Source organism: Gopherus evgoodei, chromosome 3, assembly GCF_007399415.2.
Source record: "Gopherus evgoodei ecotype Sinaloan lineage chromosome 3, rGopEvg1_v1.p, whole genome shotgun sequence".
NCBI lineage: Eukaryota > Metazoa > Chordata > Testudines > Testudinidae > Gopherus > Gopherus evgoodei.
This window is the reverse complement of record NC_044324.1, coordinates 95,350,944-95,371,320: the sequence shown is the minus strand read 5'-3', so window position 1 is coordinate 95,371,320 and position 20,377 is coordinate 95,350,944. Positions and strand designations below refer to the sequence as shown.

At 49.9% G+C, this 20,377-nt stretch overlaps 1 protein-coding gene across 2 annotated transcripts in view; it reads right to left on the bottom strand.

Annotated features, from left to right (window-relative positions):
* The window catches only part of SLC16A10 (solute carrier family 16 member 10), a 179,339-nt gene that overhangs the window by 39,423 nt on the left and 119,539 nt on the right, over positions 1 to 20,377 (bottom strand). Inside the window, exon 3 of one of the 2 annotated variants that reach the window (XM_030556130.1) lies at positions 13,621 to 14,059. In XM_030556130.1, the coding sequence (XP_030411990.1) occupies positions 13,621 to 14,059 (439 nt within the window). The remainder of the gene's footprint in view (positions 1 to 13,620; positions 14,060 to 20,377) is intronic. The other variant, XM_030556131.1, reaches the window with a different exon arrangement.

The following is a 20,377-nucleotide window of genomic DNA, read 5'->3' as shown; positions in this document are numbered from 1 at the left end:
CAGTGCCAGGAGATCAACTCCCAGGTCAGAGTCCAGGCGCAGAGCCGGCAACTCATGATCTGTTGATTTGTCCCTTGGCTTAGATAGCGAGGTCAACAGGGCCTCGGACGCCCCGGCCACCGAATGGTTCCCAGCTCAGTGGGCATCGGTGGCCACGGTGCCCTTTGACACCACTGTCCCTGCCATGGGACCCTTTGCCACTGTCCATGCTGCAGGACAGGTGGCGCTATCTTGTCCGGCTGACCGGTACGGCCCAGCGAGGGACAGCTGGGTGCCAAGGCTGAGGTCACCACCGACTGAAAAGACGATTACTCACCTTTGTAACTGTTGTTCTTCGAGATGTGTTGCTCACATCCATTCCAGTTAGGTGTGCACGCCGCGCGTGCACGTTCGTCGGAAACTTTTTTACCCTAGCAACTCCAGTGGGCCGGCAGGTCGCCCCCTAGAGTGGCGCCGCCATGGCGCTCCATATATACCCCTGCCGGCCCACCCGCTCCTCAGTTCCTTCTTGCCGGTTACTCCGACAGTGGGGAAGGAGGGCGGGTGTGGAATGGATGTGAGCAATACATCTCGAAGAACAACAGTTACAAAGGTGAGTAACCGTCTTTTCTTCTTCGAGTGATTGCTCACATCCATTCCAGTTAGGTGAATCCCAAGCCATACCTGGGCGGTGGGGTCGGAGTGAGAAGTCGCGGCATGGAGCACTGCAGATCCGAAGGCCGCGTCTTCCCTCGACTGCTGGACCAGGGCGTAGTGGGAAGCAAAGGTGTGGACCGATGACCAGGTCGCTGCCCGACAGATCTCCTGGATGGGCACACGGGCGAGGAAAGCCAGCGACAACGCCTGCGCCCTGGTAGAGTGCGCAGTCACACGGCACGTAGGAACATGGGCCAACTCATAGCAGGTCCTGATACAGGACGTTACCCATGAGGACAACCTCTGTGAGGAGATAGGAAGCCCCTTCATGCGGTCCGCTACTGCCACGAAAAGCTGGGGGGATTTGCGGAACGGCTTGGTCCTCTCCACATAGAACGCGAGAGCCCTACGGACATCAAGCAGTGGAGTTGTTGCTCCCTGCCTGAAGCGTGAGGCTTCGGGAAAAAAAACGGGAGGAATATCTTTTGGTTGATGTCAAAGGTTGAGACAACCTTGGGGAGAAAGGCAGGGTGTGGTCTCAGCTGTACCTTATCTTTGTGGAAGACTGTATACGGGGGGTCTACCACAAGAGCCCGGAGTTCCGACACCCGCCTCGCTGAGGTGATAGCAACTAAAAAGGCAGTCTTCCAAGAGAGATAAAGTAGGGAGCAAGTAGCTAGCGGCTCGAAGGGGGGCCCCATGAGCCGAGACAAAACTAGGTTAAGATCCCATGTTGGAGCAGGGAGGCGGACGTTAGGGTATAAACGTTCCATCCCCTTAAGGAATCTAGACACCGTCGGGTGAGAAAAAACGGAGAGGCCATCCCCACCCGGGTGAAAGGTGGAGATAGCTGCCAGGTGGACCCGCAACGACGATATCGCTAGACCCTGTTGTTTGAGGGACCAAACATAGTCTAAGATATTGGCCACCGAAACTTCCATAGGGCGGAGACCTTTTTCCACGCACCAACAGGAGAAATGCTTCCACTTGGCCGAGTATGTCGCTCTCGTGGAAGGCTTCCTGCTGCCCAAAAGCACCTCCCATACCGGCGTGGAACAGCGCAGTTCAGAACCGGTCAGCCATGCAGGAACCACGCCGCTAGGTGCAGCGACTGCAGGTCCGGGTGACAGAGGGACCCGTTCTCCTGGGTAATCAGGTCCGGGTGAAGGGGCAGGGGGATTGGGTCGGCTATGGCCAGGTCCAGCAGCATGGGGTACCAATGTTGCCTGGGCCATGCCGGGGCTACCATGATCACGTGAGCCCTGTCCCTGCGCACCTTCAGAAGGACTCTGTGGACCAGAGGGAAAGGGGGAAACGCGTAGCACAAGTGGGTCGTCCATGGAATAAGGAAGGCATCCGCTATAGACCCGGGTTCTCTGCCCTGAAAGGAGCAGAACGCCTGGCATTTCCTGTTCCCCCTGGACGCGAAGAGGTCCACACGGGGATAACCCCACCTCTGGAAGATGGAAAGGGCGAGGTCCGGGCGAAGGGACCACTCGTGTGATAGGAAGGATCTGCTCAGGCGATCCGCCAGCGTGTTCCATACTCCGGGGAGGAAGGAAGCCGTGAGGTGAATGGAGTGGGCTACGCAAAAGTCCCAGAGTCGCATCGCCTCGTGACATAGGGGAGAGGATCTGGTGCCGCCCTGCTTGTTGATATAGTACATGGTCGTTGTGTTGTCGGTAAACACCGCGACACAACGACCTTGGAGCTGGTGACAGAATGTTTGACAAGCAAGGCGGACCGCTCTCAACTCCCGCATGTTGATATGCAACTTCACCTCCTGCAGGGACCACAGGCCCTGTGTTCTCAGGGTTCCCAGGTGGGCCCCCCAGCCAAGATCCGAGGCATCCGTTGTCAGGGACACCGAGGGCTGAGGCGGGTGGAAGGGGAGCCCCGCACATACCACCGACTGGTTCAGCCACCAATCGAGAGAATCCAACACCCCCGGGGGATAGTGATCAGCATGTCCAGCGGCTGCCTTGCCGGACGGTAATGTTCGATAAGCCACAACTGGAGGGGCCTCATGCGGAGCCGAGCATGACCGGTCACAAACGTGCATGCTGCCATATGGCCTAACAGGGCTAGACATGTCCGTATGGATGTTAAGGGGGCTGCCAGCAACCGATGAACGATCGCCGACAATGCCTGGTACCTCGGCAACGGTAGAAGAGCCCTGGCGACGGTGGCGTCCAGGACGGCCCCGATGAACTCCACCCTCTGCGTGGGAATCAGAGTGGACTTGTCCACGTTGATCATGAGGCCCAAGGTAGCAAACAGGCCGGTGATCACGCGGACGTGGCTGCAAACCTGCAGTTCCGACGTGCCCCGAATTAACCAATCGTCTAGGTAAGGGAACACGTGGATACGATTGCGCCGAAGATGTGCCACAACGACTGCCATGCATTTCGTAAAGACCCTCGGGGCCGTGGAAAGGCCAAATGGGAGGACTGCAAATTGGTAGTGAAGGGGGCCCACCACGAAGCGAAGGAACCGTCTGTGGTGTGGCCAAATGGCAACGTGAAAGTAAGCGTCCTGCATGTCGAGGGCGGCGTATCAGTCTCCTGGATCCAGGGATGGGATAATGGTCCCCAGGGATACCATGCGGAACTTCAACTTCACCAGGTATTTGTTGAGCTCTCGCAGGTCGAGAATAGGCCTGAGGCCTCCCTTGGCCTTGGGGATCAGAAAGTAGCGGGAGTAAAACCCCTTGCCTTTCTCGTTTTCCGGAACCACCTCTATAGCTCCTTTGTCGAGGAGCGTCCGAACCTCCTGTCGAAGGAATTGCTCGTGAGAGGGGTCCCTGAAGAGTGACGAGGAAGGGGGGCGGGAAGGAGGAAACGATGTAAACTGCAGGCGGTATCCTGTCTGCACCGTACACAAGACCCAGCGGTCCGATGTTATTTGGGTCCACGCCGAAAGGAAAAACGAAAGGCGGTTGGAAAACGGGGGGGGGAAGGATCCGTGGGGGAAACTGTTACTGCGCCCTCGGGCGCACCTTCAAAATGAAGGCTTAGGTCCAGGCGGGGGCTTAGAGGAGCTTTGATTCTGCCCCCCTTGGTTCCCCGAATGCCTACGCCTTCCATTCCTGCCACAGCGCCTATTGAGGTCCTGCCGTTGGCGGAACTGGGGGTATGGCCTGCGCTGCTGTTGCTGCTGTGGCCGGAAGGGTCTGCGTTGCGTTCCCGGCGTATGCATCCCTAGGGAGCGCATAATGACCCGATTGTCCTTGAGACTCTTAAGTCTCGGGTCTGTCTTTTCCGAAAACAGGCCCTGGCCTTCAAACGGGAGGTCCTGGATGGTATGTTGGAGCTCCGGTGGAAGGCCAGAGACCTGCAGCCAGGAGATACGGCGCATCGTTACCCCCGAGGCGAGGGTGCGGGCAGCCGAGTCTGCGGCGTCCAACGAAGCTTGCAACGATGTTCATGCAACCTTCTTGCCCTCATCTAGGATGGCCGCAAACTCCTGGCGGGCGTCCTGTGGCAGCAGTTCTTTAAATTTGTCCACTGCCACCCACGAGTTGAACGCATACCTGCTGAGCAGGGCTTGTTGGTTCGAAACCCTGAGCTGCAGGGCCCCGGCCGAGTAGACCTTACGTCCAAGGAGGTCCATACGCCTGGCCTCCCTGGATTTTGGGGCTGGAGCTTCCTGTCCATGACGCTCCCTGTCATTCACCGATTGCACCACCAGGGAACCCGGTGTTGGGTGGACATGGAGGTACTCGTAGCCTTTGGAGGGGGCCATGTACTTCCTCTCGACACCTCTCGCCGTAGGGGGGATGGAGGCCGGTGACTGCCAGATTGTGTTGGCGTTAGCCTGGATCGTCCTAATGAAAGGCAGGGCGACTCTGGTGGGAGCATCCGACGAGAGGATGGTGACAATCGGATCCTCGACCTCAGAGACCTCCTCGGCTTGCAGGCTCAGATTCTGAGCTACTCGCCTAAGGAGGTCTTGGTGCGCCCTGAGATCCAGCGGAGGGGGGCTACTAGAGGAGGTGCCAGCCACCGCTTCATCAGGGGGATGAGGAGACCCCCGGCAAGAAAGTGTCCAATGGGGGGTCTCCCTCGGCCCTCGCCTCTGTTTCAGGAGCCAGAGCGGAGTCTTGCTGCTTGGATCCCTCCTCTCCATCCGGGGAGGGAGGGGGGCGAGACAACGAGGCTTCAGGCACCCTGTGCTCCGCTGTCGCCGGCCTGACAGGAAGCTGTTGGGGGCCCTGGGCTTGATGGTATGCCCATGGGGTCCAAAACCCCCACTGCTGCGGACCTTGGTCCTGTTGTGGCGGGTCTTGGAACAGCGCCGCCTGCCGGTCGGTGCCCAACGCATACCCGCTGTCCGTCTGCGAAGACACCGACGGCTGCCTAGAAGGCCATGGCGGGGCCGACCCTGGTTGGTAAGGGTCAGTGCGAGTCGGCAGCGAAGGTCTTCTCTGTGCCGGGGATCGGTACCGGGAGTCATAGCGGTGCCGGGAACGGGACCGGGACCGGGTTCTGTCTTGGTGCCGGGATCTGGACCGGTACCGGCCGCCGCTTCGGTGCCGGGATCGGGACCGGGACCTGCCACCAACGCGGTGCCGGGAGGTCGACCGGGACCAGGACCTGCTACCAGCTCGGTGCCGGGAGGTCAACCGGTGCGGTGCGTGACGGCGGGACTGGCTCCTGGAGTCACAGTGCCGGTATCGGCGGCCGGAGTCCGAGCGCGACCGTCTGGAGGTCGATCGATGCCGCGAGTGCGACCGGTGGCGAGATCTTGATCTGCCTTGGCGTCGGGACCGGGATCGTGAGCGCGAGTCCCGAGACGGTGCCGACATCATTGGCTTGCCTCTAGACGCGACCCGCACCGGAGGTACCGGGGGTGGCGGCTGAGTAGGCTCCGTTAGGGCAATAAGGTCCCGTGCCGAGGCGAAGGTCTCCGGCGTGGATGGGACCACTAGCTCAACCCCAGATCTTATGGGGGAGCTCGGCGGCACCGGACTCGACGGACCAGCCGGGCCCGGAGTCAACAGTGCCGGCGGCGCCGCGGCCGATGTCGAGGCCGGGCGTTCCAGTCGGGTCTGCCTGGCTGGAGTAGCAGACGCTGACTGTCTCGGCTCTGTACCCGGTGCCGGAGAAGGTCGGTGCCGGGGAGTCTTCCCGGTGCCGGTGCGATCCGGTGCCGGCGCCGAGATCACGGCCTGCGAAGCCGCCGGGTCAAGTGCCGCTTCCATAAGGAGAGTCCTAAGTCTTTGATCCCTCTCCTTTTTTGTCCTGGGCTTGAAAGCCTTGCAGATGCGGCACTTGTCCGATCTGTGCGATTCCCCCAGGCACTTCAGGCACGCGTCGTGGGGGTCGCTAGTAGGCATAGGCTTCCTACAGGCTGCACACTGCTTGAAGCCCGGCGAACCAGGCATGAGCCCGGTGCCGGGTGCCGGAAAGGGCTACAGCCCCCGGTGAATAACTATCTACAACACTATTGACACTTAATTACTCACTAACTACACTTAACAATCTGACTAACAACTATAACAATTAACGAGAGTTAACAAGGAGAGCTAGGGACGTGGAGGACAGCTACGCCGCGCTCCACAGTTCCAACGACCGACACGGCGGTAAGAAGGAACTGAGGAGCGGGTGGGCCGGCAGGGGTATATATGGAGCGCCATGGCGGCGCCACTCTAGGGGGCGACCTGCCGGCCCACTGGAGTTGCTAGGGTAAAAAAGTTTCCGACGAACGTGCACGCGCGGCGCCCACACCTAACTAGAATGGATGTGAGCAATCACTCGAAGAAGAACAGTACCATAGGAGTGGTGAGAGTGATGGTGCCTATGATGACATCTTCCACAGGATCAGGACCTCAACATTGAGGACTGGTACTCTCCGGAAGTACTGTTCCAAGATTTGCTTTGGCGCCTGGAGCTGCAGAGCCATGGTGCCAGTGACACACAGCGGGAGTCCCATGTGTGATGTCTGACAGAGCAGGAGCACTGATGTCGGTGGCACGGAGACCAGCTACGATAGCTGCATCATTAAGAGGAACGCCTTTGATGCCTATCTTGGTGCCTGCGCCCGTTGCTGCATGGCCTGGAGGGACCCCGAGACTCCTGCCCGGATGGCAGTGAACCGGGTAGCCTGGCCAGTGTTGAGGATGGTTGATGTGATCTGCGAGTGGACCTGCTGCTGAGTGCCAAACGAGGTAGAGAGTGGTCTTCAGAGTGAAAGCTGTGCTGTATGGGGGAAGCCTGTTGAGCACCCATCAGCGGTTTGCCTTGGGACCGGGGCCCCGCCACTGGCAGCGCCCCGGGCACCAGTAAGCTTAAAACGTCTCGAGCAGCCCGTAGAGCCTCTGGTGTTGATGGGATCTGGACCGCAGGAGAGGCACATGTCGACACTGCCGGGCTACTCCACTCAGGACGAGTCAGAGGTTTCGAGCCCGGAGGGGACCGCGGGCTGCCCAAAGCGGAACCAGCCTCTCCCCCTCCCTTCTCTTGGAGCCACTGTGAATTTGAGCTCTTCCTTTGCTTCTTGGAAGGGGAGCAGTGCCGACTGTGGGAGGGGGCTTCACTGCGCACTTACGATGAGGTGCCCAGCACCAAGTTCGCTCAGCGTACCGGAGTTAGAGCCAGCACCGATTCCATGAGGAGAGCGCAAAGTCTGATGTCCTTCTTAGTTCGTGGCTTAAAAGACCTGCAGATCTTGCAGCGTTCACTCATGTGAGTTTCACCCAAGCAGCGGAGACACTTAGCATGCGGATCACTCCTTGGCATGGAACGGAGACAGGAGTCGCACGACTTGAAGCCTGAGGCCTCCTCTAACACTGAAAACTACTTTCTACGAGCTACTAATAACTAGCTAAAAGGTACCACTAAGATCAACTGGAAAGGCTGCAGCAGAGCTGGAGCAAGGAGTTCCGACGCACCTTCAAAGAGGTCCACTTGGCGAGTGCCCCACGTTTGGAAGATCATGTGAGCCACCCCCAGGTGCAGAGACCACTCGTGTGGGCGATGCAGAAATCCCACAGCCGGAGGGCTACCCGGCAGAGGGCTGTGGAGCAGCCTCCACTTTGCCTGTTGATGCAGAACATCAAGGCCATGTTGTTCGTGAGAACTGACTACCCTGCCTGTAAGGCACGAGCGAAAAGCCACACAGGCCAGATAGACTGCTCAGAATTCTTTGACGTTTATGTGCAGGCCTAGTTCCTGTGCAGACCACAGGCCTTGGGTCTGGAGGTCTCCCATATAGGCTCCCCACCCCAAGTCCAATGCAACAGACACCAATTCTATAGTTGGGGAGCAGCTCCCGAATGGGACCCCTCCGAGCACATTCTCCAGAGTGGCCCAACAAAGGAGGGAGGCTGGTACGGACTTGGGCACGGTGAGGGCTGTGTCCAACCTGTCTCTGGACTGGGAGAACGTCGAGGCCAGCCAGAGCTAAGGAGCCTCATTCCGAGTCTGGCATGGCATACCATGTACATGCATGCTGCCATGTGACCCAGGAGCTGGAGGGATGCACCTGGCAGTTGTCACGGGAAACCTCGTGATCGCCCTGATGAAATCCCTCAAGGTTTCAAACTTGTCAAGTGGGAGGGAAGCTCTGGCCGATGTCTCAGAGAACCGCACCAATGCGCTCTATTCGTTGTACTGGTACAATTTTATGTTGTTTACCAACAGCCGCAGTGCATGTGGACAGGAGAAGTGTTATGTGGTCCTGCACCTGTGACCTGGAGCTCTCTTCGACCAATCAGTCATCGAGATGGGGGAAGATCTGGATCCCCCAACATCTGAGGTAGGCCGCCACCACAGACATACACTTCATGAAGATTCTGGGTGCTGCTGAGAGGCCAAAAGGGAGGACAGTGAACTGGTAGTGTTCCTATCCTACAGTGAAGCAGAGGAAATGCCTCTGGCCCTCGAATATGTGAATGTGGAATTACACGTCCTGGAGATCGAGGGCAGCATACCAGTCTCCAGGATCCAGGGAGGGAATAATGGAGGCCAGGGATACCATGTGGAACTTGAGTTTTACCATGTACTAGTTTAGACCTCGCATGTCCAGGATGGGCCTGAGGCCCCCTTTGGCCTTCATAATAAGGAAATAGCGGGAGTAGTACCCTTTGTACCTGAACTCCATAGGCACCACCTCCACGGCTCCCAGGTAAAGGAGCCGCCTCATCTCTTGCTCGAGTAGGTTCTCGTGAAAGAGGTCCCTGAAGAGGCATGGGGAGAGGGGGGTAGGTGGGGTAGAAAGAAATTAGAGGGTATAGCCCCAGGAGATAGTGTTGAGGGCCCAGCGGTCTGAGGTCAGCAGCAAGCTCTCCGGGACAAATGTGTAGAGATGGCTGGAGAAGGCTAAGGTGGGCGGATCCATGGTCCCTGGGCATCACATTAAAATGGGTGCTTACCCACCTGCTTGCCATTAGAGGGGCCAGGCTAGGGGGCAGACGGAGACTGCCGCTGTGGAAGCTTCCTATAGGTTCTAGATTTCCTGTGAGAAGGTTTGTGCTGGGAGTGGGTGGCTTGGCTGGGGGCCTGCTGAGGCTGGAACTTGGTCCTGGCCAGGGCCGGGACATAAGAGGCCAAGAGTCTTTAAGGTCATGTGAGAGTCCTTGAGACCGTGTAAATTTATGTACCTTTGCTCTGCAAACGCAGCCTTGTCATCGAAGGGGAGGTCCTGCAGGGAGCTCCATCTCTTGTTGGACAGCCTGGACAAGCGGAGCCATGATGCCCTCTGCATGGAAGCCGCAGAGACTATGGTTCTTGCTGCCTTCTCCACTGCATCCGAGGCTGCCTAAAGGGCTGCTCTGGCAGCAGCGGCGCCCTCCTCCACCAGGGCCTTATACTCCTTCTGATCAGGTTCCTGGAGGGAGTCCGTAAACTTTGGCACTGGGCCCTATAAGTTAATATCATATCTGCCCAGCAGAGCTTGGTGGTTTGCCATCCTCAGCTGAAAGCTTGAAAAAGAATAAAGCTTTCTACCAAAAAAGTCCAGCCTCCTTGAATCCTTATTCTTAGGGGTGGGAGTGGGCTGGTAGTGGTGCTCCTTGTGGTTGACTGCCTCGAGCACCAGGGAACTGGGGGCGAGGTGAGTATAGAGATATTCATGCCCTTGGGTTGGCACGAAATACTTCTGCTCTGCCCTCAGAGATGGGGGGCAAGGAAGATGGGGTCTGCCATATGGCAGTGGAGATTTTCGCCACCCCTTCATGGAGAGAGCAGACCACTCTAGCCAGTGCTGTGGCTGAGAGAACATCAAAGAGGGAGTTCGATGGCTCCTCCACATCTTCAGCCTGTAAATTGAGGCCACCCTTTTCAGCAGCGCCGGGTGAAGGGGAACAGGAAGAGGTGGCGTCATGATGGCCTCATCTGGGGAGGATGAGGATGCAGGCGCGGTGCTTTGCGTTCCCACCAGTGCCGCAGTCCCCAGCGCCTGGTGCCCTTCTGAATGCAGGGCTGGGGAGGAGCGCTCCGCTGACCCCCTCCTGGGGGGCTGAGAGATGGAGACTGATGGTCTAAGGCCCTGGCTACTGAGCGAGCCACCTGTAGGGTCTGCATTGGGACCCATGGGGTCCACTGGTACCAGGTCGCTGGCCAGGGAGCCTGGTGCCATTGTACTTGCTGTGGCACTGTCAGAGTGGACTGCCCCACCAGACTCATCTGGTTCACTAACTGCCGGCTCCGAGGGGAGTCTGGGCTGGTGCACGAACAACCGCTATCCAGGGATAGGGATAAGTAGCGGTGCCATGAGCGGTGCCGGGCCCGAGACAGTGAGCCCGGTGTAGAGGAGCAGGAATACTGTCTGTAGCGGCTGCTCCGCAAACAGCTCCGTTGGGCAGATCTGTGGCAGCCGGTTGCTGGTGATCTATGCCTGGGGCTGCAGGAGCCGACCCGAGCCGTGCCAGGGACCTCAACCGGGATGAAGAGCATGAGCAGTGTTGACATGGGTACCGCAAGGGGCTATGGCGTCTTCTCAGAGTTGGCGACCTCCAGTGCCATCGGTCCTACTCCCGGCAGGACGTGCTCTGACCTTGAGGCCTGCGCTCCCTAGATGCGGAGGGTGCCTCAAGTCCCTGTTGCTCGACACGCAGCCAGACAATTGGGTGGGGGTCGGCAAAGACCCCGGAGCGGGGTGGTCACTCGGCGAAAAGTGGCATCGGGATCCTTCCCACGACTGTGAGCAGTATCGTCCGGGTGGCGACTGAGGTGGTCCGAGCGCTGGTTTGCCTCTGGACCAGGGAGCCACTGGGGTCAGTGCAGCTGATATCAGAAGAGACTTTATGTCCCGAGTCGCCTGCAGGGCCTCCAGCACGGAGGGCACCTGTACGTGGCCACTGGCATACAGGGAGGTCGGCTCAGAGTGGGCTGGGCTACTCTGCTCTACCCAAGTTGGAGGCCATGAGGGCGAGGGGGATCGAGAGTTGCCCAGCGCGGGTCTAACCTTACCCCCAGCCTTGTCCAGGTGTCTTGATGGAAAAGACCGCTTCCTCGTTTTCCTAGAATGTCCCATGGATGGGGAGCGGTGCTGGCTGGTAGAAGGCACTACTGGGTCGCCGTGCACCGATGGTACGGTGCTCGGTGCCAACTCGGAGCGGTGCAGGGATGGCAGGGTCAGGGCCAACTCCATCAATATGGCTCAGAGCCATATATCCCACTCCTTCTTAGTCCAGGGTTTAAACTATCTGCAAATTTTGCAGTGGTCGCTGACCTGGGTTTCTCCAAGACAGAGTAAGCAACTAGTGTGGGGGAGGCATAACCTATTTACAAGTGCCACATGACCCGGGTGCAGTTATTAGAGGCTCTTCTACTTTAGATATATTTACTTTTAAAACTACACATACTAAACTATCTACAGAACTAAACAACAGCCTAAACAGGGATGGCTACAGTGAAGAGCTGGAACACAGCAGTTCCAAAGCACCATCACTGGCAGCAAAAAGGAACCGGGGGTTGGGGGAGTGCACAGCGCCCCTTATATTGTGCCATGGTGGCGCTACTTCATGGGTTGCTAGGAGTGCTCCTCTATGGGTACTTCTAAGGGAAAAAGTCTGGTACAGGTGCACGTGGCAAGCACACACATCTACTGTGGAATGGACATGAGCAATCACTCAAAGAAATTAAACTAGGTCTCTGACATTGGATCCAATAATTGTTGTTGAAAATGCTTGAACAGAACAGGAAAGTAATTGATTAAATAGCCCATGCAATGAGGTATGATTCCAGTATCTTTCAGAAGACAACAGACTAAACAATGCATACAGTGCTATGGTATCAGTACATCAGTAACCATGCTGATCGTGTCATTAGTTCCTTGTACTCTCTCATCTGTCTATCTGTATCCATCTGCTGTTTCTTGCCTTATAGTTGGATTATAAGCTCTTAGGACAGGGAGAGATCAACTTTTTGTTCTGTTTGTTCGCTCAGTGCCTAGCACAATGGGGTCCTGGTCCATAATTAAGGCTCCTAGGCACTGGGGTAATACAAATAAATGCAGCTATTTGAAATGTTGCTGTCCTCCTATTAGGTCTAGCAAGAACATCAATTATTATTCAGGAAACATCTTGAGACTGATAACTCTCCTGAACTCCTTTATCCCTGAGATTTTCTTCCCATGTAACCTTACCTACTAGTTATTTAAGTTTAAGTCTTGCTTTTTTGAAGTCCACTGTCCTCATTCTACTTTTCTCATTCCTTCCTTTCCTTAGAGTATGTCTACACTACCCGCCGGATTGGCAGGCAGTGATTGATCCAGCAGAGGTCAATTTATCATGTTTAGTCTAGATGCAATAAATTGACCCTGAGCACTCTCCCATCAACTCCTGTACTCCACCGCCGTGAGAGGCGCAGGCAGAGTTGACAGGGGAACAGCAGCAGTCAACTCATCGCAGGGGAGACACCACAGTGAGTAGGTCTAAGTACGCTCATTTCAGTTATGTTATTCACGTAGCTGAAGTTGAGTATCTTAGATCAATCCCCCCACCCAGTGTAGACCAGGTCTTAGACTCATGAAGCTTGAAGATTTCAGGATCACTTTCATCCAAGTTGCCTTCCCCATTCTGTTCGCTACCAATATCTCATCGTTAGTCAGAATCAAGTCTAAAATGACTGCCGTCCTGGCTTCTTCCTCTGTCTTCTAAAACAATAAGTTGTCTCTTCCCCCTTTCCCTCCTCCCCCAACACTTTCCATGAACATACTGGACTTTCTGTGTTTTGCTGTATTATTTTTCCAACAGATATTTTCATATTTATTATTACAAAATTTCAAAGGGAAAAGCAAGATATAGCTCAAATATTGTGCTTCTAACAAAACTAGCAAATTTATTATTAAAAAATTGATTTACTAGCAGTGCAAATTTTTTGGCAAAGCTCTAGTTAATAATACTGCTGACATCAATCAAAATGGGAAATTAAGCATGGACTAGAAATCAATTTTTTTTCTGCGATATACTTTAATTCTTTCATTACATTCATGATCAAAATCTCCCTATTTTGTTATCTGCAGGAGTGTTTTTTCATAAAGTATCCAATAAATCCAAAGCATATTTGCATATTCTAAAGTATATTCTCAGTACTGCTCTAATATGCAACATCCTGTCACTATCGTCACTCAAATCACACATAAATACACAGTGTAATTGGCTATGTTTACTGTTCAGGGCCTTAAAAAAACAACAATTTTGTTCAGTCAATAGTACAAAATTCATTTGAAGTAAAACAGAATACTACTCAGAGGCTTTCTTGTGCAGTTAAAATATTTTTCCTTTTCCCTCCTCTATACAGCCTCAGGGGAGAAAATAAGGAACTAAAAATTAAACTGGCTCCAGACTTAGAGAATGCAAAGGTTCTGATTGACAGCTAGAATGTCTCCTAATTGCAGACATTAGAACACAAGTCACGTGATCCTTCACAGTACAACTTTGATGTTAGATATTCCTAATACCAGTGGTTTTCTTAGTCCAGAATACAAAGGGAATAGATTTTTTAGATAAACTATACACAGCAAAAGATGTGCACTTACCAAGTGAACATAAGGCACAAAGTATCCAAAAAGTGCAGCAGGGATTCCAAAAGCCCAGATTCGATAACCCGTAACCTTGAAAATGGAGAAACTGAAAATCTTCTTTGCAGGAGGAAATCTCAATATGCCCTTCTTTCCACCCTCTTTGTCACTTGCACTGGAAGTGAGGGGTTTGTAAGTGAAGCCAGCTAGGAAAAGAACAAATATAAGGATGCACAGGACCCTTAAAGTGTTGTACAGGCCAACTGAATCAATCAACACTCTTAAAAGGAAAGGCAGTGACACAGTGAACAAGCTGCTTCCGGCAGTGACGATGCCATTCACTAGTCCAAGGCGCTTCTTGAAATATTGCCCCAGAATGACCAAGGATGGCTGGTACGCAAATGAACAACCACAGGCAAATAAGATTCCATAGGTAAAATACAGAGGTTCAATGGTGCTATAATCAAAAGAAAAAAAAGGTTGAAAATTGCATTAGTACATTACATGCAACATTGTAAATGCTCATATTCAACAGTTACATATAAAAGAGTTAATCTTCCAAATATGTGATTGCAGAATAAAATATTAATATACTTTATAGAATTTACTTATACAGTAAATAAGTAAATTCTATCAACTCAAGCACACAATAGTTAAGTGGGAAAATCAGAGAATATTTTATAATCTTTCATTGACTAGATCTGATTGAAAGTACACTTAATATTCTTTAAGAGAGATTCTCAGGTCAAGTTAGACCCAAAACATAAGTTCAGTAACATCTGTGGTTTATTTGTTTTTAAATCCAGTGAAAATACAACTTTGTTTGGATTTAAGCATTTCTCTACTATGTTTGCAAGCCAAACTTTGCAACATTATGAGAATGCTTGACAGCCAAACAGTGAATCAGATGTCTATTTTTATGGTCCACAAGGAAAGTACAATAATGCAAGAAGTAAATGAACATTATTAATTGTGAGGAATAAAACTAGAAAATTATTTCAAAATTTAGTATAATGGGTTATGTATAACTGGTCAGATTTTCTAAAGTATGATTTTTCACCTGACAACATCCCTTTAACCATAACAAAATATTCAAAGTTATTTCACTTTTCTACATCAGTGTTTTCCAGCATTTATATTTACATAAACAGGTATAGTACAGGCCAAAAAAAGTAATGGGAAAAATCTATTAAAAGAGAACGACAATCTTACTCCAGTTTATCTTAGGAACAAGCAGCACTATAATTTGTTCCTTGTGGCAGAGATTTCCACCACAGAATACAACTGAAGTGAAAACAGAGCCATTCTCTTGCTACACAAGTAAGATGAGGCTGCCACCAAAAAGATGCATGCACCAGAGAATATGGATATCATTAATAAAGAGAATACAAGCAAAGTAATGAAAATATATTTTCATCTCCAGGAGATTGAGACAGCTGCAACACAAAGGAGCAGGGTGGATGTGATTTAAATCCAATAGATTTAAATCACTAGTCAGGAAGACTAGATTTAATCATGGTTTTCTACATAAAAGTGCATTCTTGTTGGTTGTTATAACCTTAATACATATTCTTCACAACTCAGAGACAGATGTAGGTTTCATTTATAGAAGGTACACTCTATACATTTTTAAACCGTGATTTATTTTGAAAACTTTTCAGATTAGTTTTACAGTTATATCAGAAAATGAATGATTATTTGGTTATTTCATTTACCAAAGGTAAGTGAAGCAGATATTTCTGAAGTCATTGGGTGGTGAACTATCTCCTATTCAACAGGTTAATCATTAGTATTTGGAGGATTTTCTTGCCATGCTGTATTAGGAGGAGATCACCAGACAGACATTTAAATTGGTTTATTTAACTAAAAACAACAACAACAACAACAACATTAAGTACTCTGGATTTTTTTCTTCAGCAGCAAACATATAATATTTTAATAAAACAAGCATATGTCCCTCGCTTCTCACATTTATCTCCAGACGACTCCTCCTTGTCCAGATCTATTCAGCCCACAACAATCTTCTAATTCATTAAACTCTTTGAAACTTTGCACTTTTAGAGAGAGGTAAGGGACTGACTCTGTTTACACAAATTTCCAGAGGGACAATAGGGTTGAGGTCTGTTATTTCTCACCTCTATATATTAATTTATTTATTTAAAATATCTTTGCTGTTAACAAGCATGTCTGTAGACACAAATCCAGAGTTTGAGGACTGCAAAACTAAGCATCTCTGATGGTATCTTCTAGACTGAGCAGAGTCCCATTGGGCAGAGAAAAAGATTAACCTAAATAATCTATACAGAAACCTGTGGAACCCCATAAAATTGGGTCCCTAATCCATGAACTATTGGAACTCACAACATTTTTCTTAAACATTACATGAATATATTGTCTCATACTACAGAATTAGAATTTATAATCCCTATTCCATGACGAGACATCTTTGAGCTATAATATAGCTTAATTAAAACTATCTTTAGATAGGTTTTTTCCTCAAAAAGCATTTTATCAAAAAATCTGTTTTTTTTTAAATCGTTGAATTTTTTTCACTCTGCAGAGGAGAGATTACAACTGTGAATTCTGCATTAGGATTCTGTTAGAGAGTCAGTACTAAGGTCTTCTTTCAGGAGGTTGTCTAGACAAGGATGAAAGATGCATTTTACAGAACAGTTTGCTAACAGTTCACCCAAACTTGTTAAAACTATAGTGCAGACAGAGCAAATTGTATTTTAAAATATGAAACCCAGTGGCAGTGAACCCTAGAATTTTAGAATTTATTAGTTAAAACATATTGGCTAATGTGTTTTTAAAATACACCTTTTATCCTAGTCTAAGTAAGCCATAAGAGGGAAACTGCAGGTGGGATAGTACTGGCCTGCAAAAAACATTAATATACTCAGAGGACTATGGGTCTTAGAATTATTATATTAAAATCAAACAGGAGAGTCCAATGGCACAATACATCTTACGTTTGTTAATAAAGTTTTCTGTTCCTTTCCTTCTGCCAAAAGATGGCAGCCTAATCTTTTGTAAATAGATGTATTCAGGGCCGGGTGTTCTATGTAGTATCTTAGAACTAATACTGTTCTTCAGTCTGTAAAATGACTCATGCCTATGATCTAATAAAAAAGTAGACGAAGGCATAATTTAGTAGTGGAAAAGTACAGCATGTATTTGCTCTAAAAAGAATAAACGACATGCAGCCATTAAATGTGGCTATAATTTACTGATTGTGTTACATCTGTTCTTTTTAATATGAAACCTATCCATGAAGAGGCAAAAATTTAAAATGTGTGCATGTAGCAGAAATGTTTTACTATATGTATATTGTGCGTATTTGTTAACTCTTTCAAAGGAATCTAATGCTGAAGATATGAATTATCATTTACAAAAGTGGTTCTGGTTGGTCATTATCAGATTATACCTCTTTTGATGCTTTATTACTTTCTCTTTAATTATTTTCTCATTTATTTTTCACTGACTGATGGTCAGAAAAACCAATCATGTCTTATTTGTTTACTATTTCTTATCTTGCTGCTGTTGGTTACCTTTCATGCAATATGGGTCACAGATTGATCTGCAGAACCTAGAGCAGCAAACTTTTTATTATGGGTAGTAAATTGTGCAAGTATTCCCTCTCTGCACACACACACTCTCACTTTTCCCTACCTAAAGTACCTTATTAGTCAAACAGAAATTCTGCATTTCCAAGGAATGTTCACAGAGCTATACTCTAGCAAGAAGGTGACACAGGCAGCTTTCTGTCCTAAGATGAAAAACAGCTCAGTGTTATGCATTAATTAAACTATTCAGGAAAAAAAACTCTTAAGTACTGATTGATGGTCATAAAAATGAATCAATCAGTCTTACTATTTACTATCCAGTTGCTCTTATCCTTACTGCTTTTCCTGGTATCCTGAATCAAAAAGGGTCTCTTCCCTCTGCCTCCCACTCTGTCCTGTTTTGGCCAGGACAGTCCCTTTTTTAAGCCCTGTCCTGGCCATCCTGACTTATGGCAAAAGTTGGCATTTGTCCCATTTGCTCAGTTGACAAGAGTAAATGGGACAAATGCCTACTTTTGTCAAAAAAGTGAGTTGCAGAGGAACAGGTGAAGGATGGAGGGAGATGCCAGTTCCACGCAGGTGGGAAGGTAGGTGGCATGCAGGGCTCGAGCGAGCAGCTATGCCAATATCAGCCCAGCATGGGGAGAGTGGCAGGGTTCGGCACATGCAGGGCTCTAGCAAACTACAACAGGCAAGGCTCAAGTGAGCAGCAATGCCAGCCTTGCATGGGGGGCAAGCATGGCTCAGACAAGCAACAACGCCAGCCCCATGTGGGGAGGGGGGCTCGGGTGAGCAGCTTGGGCCAGTCCCGTGTGGCATCCTATTTTCCCTTTGGGAAATATGGTCACCCTAAGCAGCAAGAACCTACTGTTACCCATAGAAGGGTATGCAGTCTCACAAACATGAAAAAGGAAGGCAAAATAGTAGGTGAACACCTATGAGGAGCTAGATGACAGAAAAGAAGAGAAGAAATGGTTACTCACTCTGTGAAGTAACTGTGGTTCTTTGAAATGTGTGCCCCTCAGGCTGCTCCATTCTAGGTGCTGTCGTGCCCCCGCATCTTTGAGAGGGATTTCTCACAGCAGTGTCCGTTTGGCCTGCACATGCATCTTACTCAGTCTCATACTCTGTCCTGTTATATAGCACTGTGAGGGTCAACTGCCCTCAGTTCCTTCTCTACCACATGGCTCCATAGCAGAGAACTCCAAAGCTGAGGGGAGGGAAGACGGGTAGTGAAGCTAGGCTGACCAGACAGCAAATGTGGAAAATCAGGACAGGGGTTGGGGGGTAATAGGAGCCTACATAAGAAAAAGACTTCAAAATCTGGACTGTCCCTATAAAATCAGGACATTTGGTCACCTTAAGTGAAGCTCCCATAGGGACACACATCTCAAAGAGCCAGTTGCTACACTACATAAGCATTTCATCTTCTTCAAGTAGTGTCCCTAAGAGTGCTCCATTCTAGGTGACTACTGAGCAGTTACCTTTAAGGAGGAGGTGGCTTTGCCATGTTTTTTTCAATACTCGACTTAACTCAGAGCCAAATGCAGCATTGGCAACCAAGTCATGAGTTACTGAATAGTGCTCAGCAATGGTACGTATAGAGGCCTCTATTGCTGCTCTACATATTTCAGTAATGGGAACATTTATGAGAAGGGCTATAGAAGAGGAAATAGACCTTGTAGAGTGAGTTCGTATGTCTGAATGTCTTTAGAGACTACAACATTGGTAGCTACAACTAAAGCAGTTGAAAATCCAATTGGAAAGCCTTTGTCTAGACACGGCAGACCTTCTGATCGGTCTGCAATTGAAATAAATAATTTAGGAGTCTTTCTGGAAGGATTTATCCTATCAAGATAGAAGGCTGACGTCAAATGGGTGCAACTGGGCCTCCTCTTTGTCTAGGTGAGGTTTAGGGTGGAAAATTGTGAGATGAATGGGTTGATTAATATGGAGCTTGAAAGGTATTTTTGGTGTGGTTGTAATGAGTCCTTGTCTTTGAAAAGTGCTGTGGAAGGGAGATATGCCATAAAGGCACATAATTTCCTCAACGTCAGGCTGACACGATGGCTACCAGAAATGCTGTTTTCATCAACAAATGTAGGTGGGAGCAGGTAGCCATCGATTCAGACTGAGATCTTGTAAGGCATTTAAAAAACAGATTGAGGTCCCAAACCGGACTAGGATGTTTGACTACTGGAAAGATTTCTGAGCTCCCTGAGCAACCTCATCATCATTGGGTGGGCAAATACAGAATAATCATCTATTGGAGAATGAAAAGCCATGATGGCCACCATGTGAACTCCAAGGGAACTTAGTGACAGCCCCAAGTTTTTAAGTTCTAGGATGTTGTCCAATGTACCTGATGGTGATGAGGTTATGGGTGGAATGTGTTTGAAGTCATAGCAGCAGGTAAATCTTGTCTATTTTTGTAAGTGGGGTGTGGTGTGTAGACTGTTTTCTGCTGTGTAATAGCACTTTTTTTAATACTCCTAGGGGAATGCCATATGAAAAAAAATTAAAATTCTGCACAAAATATTTTAAAATTCTACATATTTCGTTTGTCAAAATATAATCATGCCAGTTTCAAATTGTTTTGGTAATTTATTTCAAATACTTGTCAGCAACTATGTCTGTAATGATATAGACAACAAAGATAGATTCAGGAAATTTTTTTTGACAAAAATTCCTTACTAGGCATATTAATTCATTTAAACTACAATACAGCAATGTATTTCCTGAACCCTTCAGAAGCACTGCAAAGGCTTAGGGGAGTCAGGGGTAAGGAGGACCTATGGGAGAGGGAAGTAATTGCTGGGAACAAGCATGAGTATGAACTTGAAAGGTTATTGGGTGCAGGTGGGAGAAGTATGGAACAGGTATTTTGGGGCAGGGAGGGACTGTTAGGGAGCCTCCACCATGCAGACCCTGGATGACCCCAAGCTTCTCTCTTTCAGTCAGGTCCATCTGCTCCTGTCCCCATACGTCCTTGCATTCCCACTCAGCCACGCCTCCTCCCCAGCCCCATGTATATCTGCATCTCCATCCCCATGTGTCCCTGGGTCCCCACTCAGCCATCCCCTCCCCATGTGGCCCTAGCCCCCTCCCTTCTGTACCTACTCAACCACCCTCTCCGCCCCATATGTCCCTGCACCCCTTCCCTCCTGTCTCCCATGTGGCCCTACATCCCTCTCCCATCCTCACGTTCC